The sequence below is a fragment of the Emys orbicularis genome, chromosome 6 (genome assembly GCF_028017835.1).
Source record: "Emys orbicularis isolate rEmyOrb1 chromosome 6, rEmyOrb1.hap1, whole genome shotgun sequence".
Classification (NCBI taxonomy): Eukaryota; Metazoa; Chordata; order Testudines; family Emydidae; genus Emys; species Emys orbicularis.
In genome coordinates this window covers 60,207,200-60,219,747 of record NC_088688.1, presented here as the reverse complement: position 1 = coordinate 60,219,747, position 12,548 = coordinate 60,207,200, and the positions used below count along the sequence as shown (strand labels likewise).

At 36.2% G+C, this 12,548-nt stretch overlaps 1 protein-coding gene across 3 annotated transcripts in view; it reads left to right on the top strand.

Annotated features, from left to right (window-relative positions):
• MCTP1 (multiple C2 and transmembrane domain containing 1) overlaps window positions 1-12,548 on the top strand; it is a 497,445-nt gene that overhangs the window by 339,308 nt on the left and 145,589 nt on the right. For all 3 annotated transcript variants that reach the window (XM_065406109.1, XM_065406107.1, XM_065406108.1), the window contains one exon: window positions 1,954-2,047. In XM_065406109.1, coding sequence (XP_065262181.1) covers window positions 1,954-2,047 — 94 coding nt within the window. The remainder of the gene's footprint in view (window positions 1-1,953; window positions 2,048-12,548) is intronic.

Here is a 12,548-nt window from a genome sequence, read left to right as displayed (position 1 = left end):
CTGACTTGCTGAAACTAAAATTTCAAACAATAATTATTCTGCAGAGTCTGAAGACGGGTATCAGGTATTGAGAGTGAAATATAGCAATGTTTCCTCTTTGCAGAATGAGCTTACCAATGTTGTATGTGTTTTGGGGGGTTTGGGAAGGTTTATTGTTTTTTGTTTGTTTTAGCCGCCATGAAACTTGGGTTAAGTAGCTTCAAAAAAAGATGGTGGAGAAACCTTTTTGTAAATCTCTTCCCTTTCCACACTGAATTAGAAGAGGGAAATAATTTGTGTTATGGTACCAGCCCTGATAAGAAGCTTCCAAAACTTGATCATTATTGTAATAAATGACAGACTGTGCCAACAAACATTTGAATTATAACATCACTATCTGTAACACCACCTCCACCACCCTCAATTTGCAAGCACATAAATAGAGGGTGAAGTATATTTTGATTAAAGTTTGTCATCTGTCTATTTTAAACAGATTTCTGAAGATAAACAAATGTATAAAAAGATTAAAACATAATCCTTGTGATAAACACTATTCATATATGAAAAAAGTAAAGCATATGAGATTACACATAACTGCATTTCCTCAGCTCAGTATACCAAGGTCAAACCTTCACTGTAAACAATAAACAGTCAGATGGGACTTATAAAATTAATGTCAGAGTATGATTTGACTGTCAAAATTTTCTTATTAATAAAAGACAAGGATGCATTTTATACTCCTAACATTTTAATGGCTATGTTTGGTATGCATAAATATAATATATTTTTCAAGCAGCATAACATTTAAGATTATATTCAAACAGCACCTTTAACATGTAGAATAGCAATGTTAGTTTACTCACATCAAACTCTAATTTTCCATAATAGTCAGTTTTACCCATGTAATAGAATTCAAAATCCTTGACTCAGTGTCTCTGTTGATGCTTGCATGACCTACAAACCAAAACATTGTTATAAATATTCAGACATAAGTAAGAGGTTTCACATTCTTTATCTGTGTCACAATAATAGAATAAGGCCATGGGCATAAAACTGTTGGCCTTAAAAAAAAAAAAAAAAATGGCTCCAAGTGTTGTGTTGATGAGTGACTTTGTACACAAATGATAACCTTTACGGCCAAGATTTTCAAACACTTCTGAAAATCAGACCACATCCCTAGGTGTCTAAATCTGGACTTGGAAGCCTAATTTTAGTTTCCCAGTTTTGGCGATCCTGATTTAGATGTATAACATATAAATGCTAGCAGTGGTCCTCTCAATTAACTGTGGGGTTAAAACTGCATCTGTGGAACTGGCCACTGCATTCAGGCTTTATAAAAAATGTTTCTTGCCTATTGCACTCAGTTACTGTAATACCATGCTGTTACTTTGTTATTTAAAAACATAACAAAATACTGTTTCTAAATAGTTGTCTAACAGAGAATTCCAAAAAGATTGCTTATCATGAATAAAAGCTAATACTCTATTCCAGTTTTTTTTCTTCTTTTTATAAAATGTGTCTACATTATACATAAACCTTGGTGGTGGGGGAAAAGAGATTTATTATGAGAGTTCCTTGTAATGTACTGAGAGCCATCTTTCAGTCTCTTGTTCTCTCTTTGCATGTGTCACTCCTGTTAAGCATAGTGGTAGTTGCATATATTCCTCAAGGGGAAAAAAAATTGGCCCTTAATCACACATGAAACTGTCTTGCGCAAGCTATAACAAGGAAAACATAAGTATGATTCTCATGTGCAAGAGGAACTATTGTATATTGGATCATTTTTATTTTTTTATATTTTATTCTAAATAGGATATCAAAATTTAAAACTTTGTAGTTAATAGCTCAAATATCTACTATTAGGATAGTAATACGGTAGCATTGTATTTAATGAATTTTGGATCGGGGAGGGAAAATCATTAACCTCTTTCCTCTCCACACAGCCCGTAATAACTTTTTATTATTATTGTTTAGAGCACAATGAGGATGTTTCACAACATGAAGGATGTAGGATTTCTACAGGTGAAGGTCATCAGAGCAGAAGCATTGATGGCAGCTGATGTCACAGGCAAGGACTGATTCAGTTTCTGTGATAGTAGATAGTATAATTAAAGAGTCTTGGATTTGGTCATTTTTTAAAAATCGATCAGTTTCCACAAGGTGTGAAGTTTAAGGAAGATAAGTGTGTCAGAATTTCATTGCCCAGTTTGCAAATAATCCCATCTTCTATTCCCAAAAAATCCCCAGACAAAAAAACCAAAACTTTTTATATGCTGGGCTATGAGCCATTGTAATACCAGTGAATAGAATCCTATATAGAGTATCTATGGGAAAGGAGAAATACACCTTTTTCTCCATCAGAGGTCCTGCAAAGACATTTCATGAGCTACAAGTGCAGGACTTTATTCTTTAACGGATACAAATATACAAAATTCTCAGAATCAAAACAGTTCAAAATATGATAGACTCAAATATTTCTCTTGGTACTTGCTAAAGAGCTTGCCACACTGTATGTGGTTTAAAATAAAATAAAAAAATCGTCCAAAGAAATAGTGTCCTGCAATCATCACTACAAATGTAAATGACCCATTATAGGTAAAAGACTGGACCTTGAATAACCACTTCCAAAATAGTCAGAAGAAAATACGTTTTTCAAATCATTCTGTTTCTAAATCTTCTTGTTTTGTCCTTGTACTAAAAATTAGCTGATTGGATAATTTTGCCTTCTGCTTTTTGGAAATTATTTAAGAATAATCATTGCAGTCATAGTAACCATTTTTCTTCAGAAATATGTTATCTCTTAAAAGTACACCCACCTACACACTGCACATGCTGAATGGAACAAGATGAAATTGTCCTCTTTCAGAGAGTAGCCATTGCAGCTGTAAGAATTCATGAATATGCTGACTACATTAACTTAGTTGGCTTAGCTGCCACTTGAGAACTTGAAGTACAAATTCTTTCACAGGTATAAATATAGATATATGGTAGAAAATTCCTTTCCTAATAGTTCTGTGTAAATTAACATGAATATCAATAGTTTGTTATCTTAGACGATCTAACAGGACAAAAATTTTATTGCTGAAACAGGTCATCCAGTTGGTGGAACATAAAATAACAGATTCTTTCTTGGGCAGAGATTGGAGAAACACTTTCAAAGGTTCCTCACTCTGCTTTGACCTTATAATCCAATGTGGTCTGAACAGAGAGGGAGATTAAGTTATTCGGGGGAATGGGATAATTCAGTCTCTGACCTTGTTCAGTCTTGGATTTTTCCTGATCAACATGTCATTTGTGCCAGTTGCAGAAGTTTTTGGAAATACTTTTGATTCAATTAGAGATGTGCATAACAAACTATTTTCAGACTCTGTACATTCAGAATGACTGTCTGTTAGCAAGTGGAAGGAATATTTGATATCCTCCCCATTCCTATGTGTCCTAAATAGTTTGTCCACCAGGAATAGCCAGAACAATTATTTATATAATATAGGTGTTTGTAAAGAGCTATGTATTTCAAATTTTATACAAATTATTGCACCTTTTGAGGAGAAAAAATGCCATCAGTTTGAAAGGCAACCAAAAGGTTTATTAAGAAATGCTGTAATTTACACCTGTTTTGTGTAATGACCTTTAGAATGATGTGACTGATCTACCTTCAGATTAAATTTTGAATTTGAATACTGTATGTTTAGAAATAACTGATGATTTATTTGCTGATTGTTTGGTCTTTAATTATTCATCGTATGTTCATCCCACGTACACCTCCAGTAAAGTGTCTTGTAAATAGCATTTAGGACCTCATCCTCCAACTCTTACTTAAGTGAGTAATCCTTACTGATATGAGTAGACCAGCTGACATCAACAACGCTCATATGAATATGGATCAGGATGCTAATCTTCATTTTTATCTATAATAATACAAATAATAATAATACATCCTTTTTTCTGATTTAATCTTATGGTTTTTTCTCCTGAGTCTAAGCAGCAACACACAGACATTCCTGTACAGTACCAGTTTGATTTGCTCCCTTTCTGTAGGCTGAAAATATCCCATTTCACTTTCAGGCATTTTTTAATATAAAGTAATAAGTCAAAATTCATTAGTTTAGGCTGAATAGTTAAAAAAATCATAATATTCCATCATTAAGCATAAGCGCAGAGTGGGAAAGATTTCTGTAATCTTTTAAGTAGTCATCAATCTTACTACAGTAAGAAAGAATTTTTTCCTTTCAAAATGTAAAATTTTTCTTTTGTTACTATACATTCATTGAGAAGCACTGTAATACTGTATTAACTCTGTGTGAATAAAGAGCAATTGAGAGTCCCATTGAATGAGGGAGTAAAAAGCACAAATTACTTTTTAATGAAACCCTCAATTCTTTTCCTTTCCACAAAAAGCCCATAGCCTTGTTCAGCTGAATACTACTACAGTAGGTCACTTCAGTTAAGCCCCTAATAAACTGTTGATAGTAGAGGGTAGTTTTTTCTTTAGGCTCAATAGCCTAGTGTTGGACAGTGCACTTCAAATCATTAAGGTTAATACAGATTAAAATAAGAGATTAACTGGGTGGTTAAGGCCTCCGTTTACAACTCCCACACATACACATGCATTGAACAAGACACGAGAGTGGATTGAAATTTCAGTCAAGTTGTGGGCAGGCTTTCACAGCCTGAGAAACTGGGTGCTACAGTTTTGAAAATTGGTCACTGTTAAGTGTGCTATAACTAGGCTTGAGACGTATTGAAAAGTACTATTCGGTGGACCCATTTATAGGAACACACGAAAAGGGCATAATCCTCTGAGGTGTTGAGTGCTCAGCACTCCAGCTTGATTTCAATGGGAATGGAGAGTGCTGAGCATGTTGTAGGATTGGTCTCTAAAGGAACTGACCTACTGTAAGAATATACTTTCCTTGCACCAGACAAAAATACAGAGCCGTGTATCTCAAATGTGGTCATGGAATTCCTGCCTGAGGCCAAAAATATTAGGGCCTTCACCAATGTCAACTTTTATTAAGTTGGGAAATGTGGTGGAGCAAAGGGCATTCACCGGAAAAATATTACAAAATAGATTTTTGGAATTCTAATTTGACCAAATGGAATAGAACAAAATACTCTGTTTGGTTTTCTTTTCTGCCTTAGACATTTTCATTTAAATCCCCTACTGAACATTACTTATTCAGCGCTTGGGGGTGGGTTATTGCAGGGTTGCGATTGATTTTTCTCCCCCAAGTCCTCAACAAAAAAAGAAAAAGTTCACATCCCTTTCCGCCATTTTACCTTCAGCTAGCTTGTGATTCCCTAGAAAGGATCAAAGTCTCCTCGGAGAAGCAAGCCATTTGTGGTATATACAATTAAGCCCTTTTAAATGAAGGTATATACTGGCAATATAGTGAAAGGTAATGCATAATGGAATCATCATGTAAGTTGATCTCTCAAATTAATATATTTTATGTGTACCTAACCCAAATATATTTCAGAAAGCAATAGGCACTTTTTAAAATGAAATACAATATCAGTTAAAGCAATAGTCACGTAAATGGTTTCTCCTTTCTGCAACAAGGTTACATATATAGAAGGCTTAGCCCTCTGGAGTGAAAAACCTACTGGTTTAATAAGATGGTGTTTGCTACTCCTTTATTAAGGTAGACGTGTTCGTGCTTTTCTTTTGAAAAAGCTGCCTTATTATCGATGGCAGATTATTTAAGGAAGAAAACAGAGGAAAAAGATATGCCCCCATTTTTATCAACTTCTCTGAGACTCTTATTGTCTTAAGAAATAAGAGTTAGCAACTCAGATTCATTAGTAGTGCTAAATCTAAGCTCCATTTGACAGCCTGCCTAGAAAACAGTTTGTTTTGCTGTCTGTGGGCTTTAATTAAGATGTGTTCAATTCCAGTCTCCTAGCTCTCCCCACCCCACTTGCTGTGATACAGACTGGTGATCAGACGCTTTCAGATGGTCCAGCCCATGACTTTGACCTTCTGCTCAGTCCAGCGTTCCCTGGGGAACCGTTCAGCTCATGAGGTCTGATTTCACACTTCCAGGATGCCTCGGCTCTCTTAACAATGACAGGGAGACAAAGCCCTTTAGAGCAGGCCGCATGGGGACTTGTTTAAATTGGAAACTAGAGAGGAGTCAAGGAACAAGGTTATGGGCTACAGAATAGTGCTTTTAATAAAGAGCTCACAGCTCTGGTTCAGCTCAAAGAGGGCTACCTCTGTACAATTAATTGAGCCATTTATCTGGAGCATCTTAGACCTCTACTTTCTCACAGTATTATGTGATAAATATCAGCTAAGAGGCAAATGAGATATGCATGAAATGAATTTTTAACACTTTGATTACTGTGTCTCCAGACTTCATTAGAAGTAAATTTACTTGTATTTCTGACCTCATTATCAGTTGATTGTTAGTGTGTTTTAGGTTCTGAGATTTCTAGATAGAGCTTGGTATAAAAGGTATATTTTATTAAAGTCTTTACAATCGTTGGATTTACTGTCATAGATAGCACTGAGCTTCTTCAGAGAACAGAAAGAAAATGCAGTTTGAGTGAACCATTTTAAATATTTTTTCAAAGTTTTATATAAGACACTCAATCCTGTTCCCAGTAAATTTAATATTAAAATTTTGATTGATTTAATTGAAAGTAGGATCAGAATCAAGATGATAAAATTTCAAGAATGTGGAGTGCAGATAGTCTTTTTTTAACTGTAAATTTTTAAGGCCATGTTTTCAAAAAAATCATTTGAATTTATTCCTGAAATGTTTGCAAAATTTTGCAAATCAAATGTCAAATTTATGTGCACAAATGGTCATTCTGAGTACAGATATGGAAGGCTCTACACAAAAAAATTGCTGGAGCAAATTTAGTAACCCTTTGAGATCATGGCTCCAAATGTAATTTGCACTATCTAGTAGCAGCATATCCAGTGTCTATATAAGTTTTTAAATCAGTTTTTATGAAAGTAACTACCAATCATGCAAAATAGACAATATTGTAAGGTAAATAAAAACTCAAACGGACCCTAATATTTTATGTACTCAAAGGCTTTAGTCCGCACTTTTAATTAACGGTCTTAACTTCCGTTTTTTTAAAAATAAAATGTTTATTTTTAAATTATTAAAGGAAAAACCAAGTAACAAAACTATGTAAGATGTTTATTTTCTGTTCCTTAATTGGATGAGCAGAGCTCTCAGAATCAGGTTTTTGGTGCAAATATTTATGATTACTAACCTGAAATTTGCTTTATGCAAATATTCTGCAACATTTGTTTAAATGTGGTTGTTGAACTGAATGTCTTTGTCAGATATCCTGAATATTCATGACACTCAAACACATAATTAATCAATAACAATGTCAATGTGAGGTAAATATTATCATCATTTCTGTTTTATAGATGGAAAACTAAGAAAGGTTAAGTGACTCAACTAAGGCCACAGACTAAGTCATTGTCAAAGCTGCCATTAGAACGCAGGAGTCTCTTGGTCTTGGTCCTGTGCTTAATCCATTAGATAAGGCAGCCTCTCATAGATTTAGCTTCACACATTTTAAGCCCAGAAGGGACCATTATGATTATCTAGTCTGACATCTGGTATAGCACAGACCATAAACACGCTGTTGAGCTATAGTTCCTTGTGGCCAGAGGTCATACTAGCTGCTCAGTTGCAGGCAGGTGGCTGGTAGGGAGCTTGCAGCAATCTTTGTGACATTAGAGGCTGCCCCAATGGCACTGACCGCCACAGTCATGAACTGTCTTTCAGTTTTTCCAAAAATGAACAAATTTTGTCAATGGGTTTCATAGATCGCAATGGCCAGCCGTGGGCAATTGCATGATGATTTGTGATATTTTCAAACAATAAATGACAAACGTTCAATTCTAGCAACTGAATTACATTTATGTAAATATCCTTCTGAGGAGAAGGCCTATGAACTTATTTTTGATAAGTGGAATTGAAAGGACTTCTGACATTTCTAAGTCTTCAAAATAAAGTCATCACTGTTGCAGGTCTCAAAGGAAAGGTTTGCTCAGGGCCAGGAGGAGGTGGGAAGGGAATGACTGTGAGTATAACATGAACAGTGCAAAAAATAATTCAGATTATGTTTATCTTGGGAACAGAACTGATATTCAAGTTCTAGCCTAATTACAATCTAGCAAACTCTATACTAGAATTTGCTTGAGTAATATAAATACCATAGCTTTATGGTCTATTGGAGCCCACACAAATTTAGGTTCTAGGCTACATTCATTCCTGATTTATGCTGGTACATGGTCCTTCTTAGTTTAAAAAAAAAAAAATGCCAAAGGAACAATGTGACCATGGTCTTGGAAAGAGGCATGGACAGCCACATGTTGATTCAGTGCATCCTCACTGTAGCCATCTGTGTAGCTTAGTGGAGCTGGTGGGGGCGCTGCAAGTGAATCTTCACTGGGCACAGTGGGCTTTTTGGGGCATATAGAGGTGCATTGCACACTTCTTGTGTTTGCTGAAATGAATCTAGCTCTGTGAAGGTTAGCAGTTCTAGGGAGAGAATAGATCAATGGCAGTTCTGATTAAGAACATACAAATTACCCTTTTGGAGAGACCACCTGTCCTTTAAGTCTGTTATGCTCTGCTCTCTCCAACAGTTATTAACATTGGATTTTAAGAGAAGGTATGAAAAAAAGAAATACAAAAAACATGATGCACATAATTCTATAAAGTAAACATTCTACCTTATCCTAGTTGGAAGTCATCTTATTTCCTGTAGTATGAATATTGGTGACTGTCATTTTAATCCAAATGAATGTATCTGCAAATGCTAGTCATACACATTTGAAGTCTCACTTTTTAAAATGTCTAACCTACTTATCCCAATAAAATTATGCAGGAGAGAGTTCTGTACATTAATATTTTCATGTTGCTTATAATTAATACCACTTTATAATGAAAATGTTTTTGCATTATCCTATGTAAAATATAGACAGTGAGAAATTTAAATCAAGGGCCAAATTTGATGGCCTTTAATCAGGGAAAACTCCTATTTATAACTTTGCATTGCTAAAGTGGTTGGGACTAAAGAAAAGGGGAATCAAGAGCATTGAAATACAGTAGCTAAATCCATTCTATCCTCTCAAATGCCTTTTTCATCATTGCTCCATGAAGTTAAACAGAAAAGGCCAAAAGTACAGTGCACCAGATGAGAAAATTGAGATGAAATCTAAAATTGTGTGATTCTTTAAAATATAATTTTCTTTTTCTTCTTTTGGGGGATTATTATTGGACAGTTTTGTGGAAAAAGTGCATTTTAAAGAAGGATTTGAGGTAGTCAAAATAGGTAGGTTAGTAGATCCCAAGTTGTCATATAAGATTCAGTGGGAGCATTATGGACCTTTTCCAAAGCCCACTGAAGTCAGTGAGAAAAAGACTGCAATTGACTTCAATTGGTTTTGAATTAGGCCCTAATATAATGAGAGGATAAAAAGGGGGATGAGATTAGAGACTTTGGAAAAGTGTCACCAGTGGTCTCATTGTTATTATTCATTCAGATACCATATGGGAGGCAAAGTTTACTGAATGTTATGGTGGCTATTTCCTGCTAATATTTAAAATGAGTAGATGAGAAGACATTAATATGGGTAAGCATGTCTTGAAAAATGATTGCCCATGTTTGGCTTTTTAGCGTCATAGAGTTTAAGGCCAGAAGGGAACACCCGATCTTCTAATTGGCCCTTCTGTATGTCACAGACCATCAACAACCTTCAGCACCTGCACACTAAACCCAATAGTGTACTTCTTTTAGTTTATTCTTATTATATCTTAATTATCTGTGCAGTGCCTTAGTGACTTGGCACGGTTGGAAAGAGAGTACAAAAATGCAACTACATTGCTTGAAGAATTACCTAAAATAAAAGGAAATTTGCCCTGAAATAAAGAATTTTCACTTGGTAGAAGAGGTGCTAGGAATAAAAGAAGTTTCCTCTGGCTTCTGCACCCTACAACAGGTTTGGAGCTTTGGTGGAAGGGATAGGTTAGGGCCACGGCCACGTGACTTGCTTAGGAGAACAAGGGGCTGAGGCAGTTGAGAGTTCTATCACTGCAGCTAATGTTAATTTGATGTTGCTTTATGTAAGGCATTTAGATGCCACGAAGGAGCCACCAATTAATGTGCCTGTCTTTTGAAGACAAGATAGAAAAAATAGATGATGTCCAGGAAGGAAACAAGATGAGTTAATGTGTCGGGAAGGCTCTCCTACCTTCATACTACAGAATCAGAGGAGGAAAAATGTGTTAGCAGGAAGTATTAAAAATATCTCTGGAAAAATCTGATTTGGAACAGAGTTAGGAGTTTTCTCTTTTTATGGTCTGATTCAGGGGAGACAGTACAACAAGGGGATTGTAAATTATCCAAGGAGATTCATTTGGAAAGGGAGGCAGGAAGCTGTAGCAAAAGTGGAAGTAAAAAGGGGAAGCATCCTGGGTTCAAACGGAAGTTGGAATGTCACAAAAGTAATCGTAAAAGCAAGTCAAGTTCTTGGTTTTTTTTAAATTAATTTTATTGTGACGGTGCTGAGTGGCGTATACGAGCCTAGACTTCTAAGTGCCCCTTCCTCCTGATATAGTCACTGTTATTTATTAATATTTTGGGGCAGCCTAGAGGTCTTAAGCTGGTCCAGTCCCTTTGTGCTAAATACTTAAACAGACACATGGGAAATGCTAGCTTTTTGGGAAAGGGACTACAGCATATAGTTATTTTGTCAGTGTCCAGAACCAGTGAGATGAAGGGTAAGATTTCTCTGGATTTGTCTTTGTGGATGATGTCCACTTATTCAAGATGAGACGTTGATTTGCCAACTCGGAGTAAGGTTTGCTGTGCCTATACCTCTAGAGACCACACAATGGAAGATGATGTATGAGTTTCAATTTTGGATGCTTCAAGGAGAAATGCTAATATGGAGGAGAGTAGTAAGGCCCCTCTGAACCTAGTGTCAGATCCTGCCTCTGCCTCAGTTTTTCTTCAGTTTGTCATTCACTAGTTCCTAGAATTCCTGATTCCCAGTGTCATCAGGTGGCTGCAGTGATCTAGCCCTGTAGCTCAAAACAAACACAAATCTTCCAGCGCTGCCCTTCTTCTGAGCTCAGCTTCTACCTCTTTTGGGCTTTAGTCAGTCCCTCCATCCACACCTTGTTTCCAGGGGTCGCTGCTCCTCCTCACCAAGTGGCAGCATATGGGGAGTCCATGTCCACCCTCTACTGTGGGTTACCAGGGTTGGAACAATGAGGCTATTTGCCCTCTATAGTCCAAAACTGCCTTGTCAGCTTCCTGGTGTCTCTTCCTGTATTCCCAGCCCTCCTGGCTGCTCTCTGACTCTTTATAAAGAATCAATTCCCAGGTCTCCTGTCCTTGGAGTCCCTCTCCCTTTGAGCCCCCATCCCCACTCCTACCCCTCCCTCACTGAACCACAGGCTGCTCCTCTTCTCACCACAGGCCTACTCTTAGCCAGTTGATCTTTTGTCACTTATTTCTTCTACCTGGGGCAAGCTAACACTGGCACAGATGTAGCCCAAAGCCCCTTAAAGGGCCAGTTCACCTTGTGACAAGGTGCTTTGTCATACAGCTGCTTAACTCAGATATGAGGGCTTTAGTATATGGAAAAATATGCTCATGGACAAAGATTGATTAGTCTTTGTCTTCCCATGTGAGATCCCTTCCCTCCTTTTTGAGTAAGATGCTATTCCTTGATGGAGATGGCAATGGTGACAAAACTTCTGTTGGGGTAGTAAAAGAGTATATGGGATACCTCATGTAAAGTGTCATGATATTCCCTTATGTCCTAAAGCTAGGTCAACATTATTCCTTCATTTTTCAATTCGCCTGAAACAAAAGTTGAACTTATGCATGCAGAGGGGTTGTTTTCTTTCCAATAATGATGGAGAAATTAGATTCAGTGTAGAGGAGCAGGAGAATGTGCTCAAATGTCCACCATGATTCATGTCACTTATTATTTGGCCTTCTTGACTGGAGTGGTATTAATATAACTTAGTAAGAAAAGAGTTAAGGAAAAAAGTGATATATCAAAGTATTCAGTAAATAAAAAGTGTTGTCATAATTTCATTTTCGTAATTAATTTATTGTATCAGATACTTCGTCTTTATTTATAGAAAAGGGCATTTAGACACTGCAGTGAAAGTAAACTTTTAACCATATTCCTCTTTCTGTGTACAATGAATTCACACAAATCATGTTCTACAATCATATGCAAATATAAGTGAACAAAGGAGATGATACAGTAACAGTTTACTCTGGTCAGCTAGTACATTTGTTCTGCTTTGTAATTGTGACCATCTCTTTTCTTTTGAAATATTGAAACATAGAAACCCTAAGAAATGTGAGAAATCAGTCTCTAATTTCCTTTTAGAGTTGGTATGTGACAGGTAAACATTCTGAGATGCAAGATTGTATCCGTCTCTTTTTTCAAGTTTAAAAGATTCAGTAATATTCAACTTTTTATAGAATGTAAATGTCCACTGTGACTGTAATTCACATTGTATTTAAAATAATTATTCTTTATCATTAAAGTTAATAAT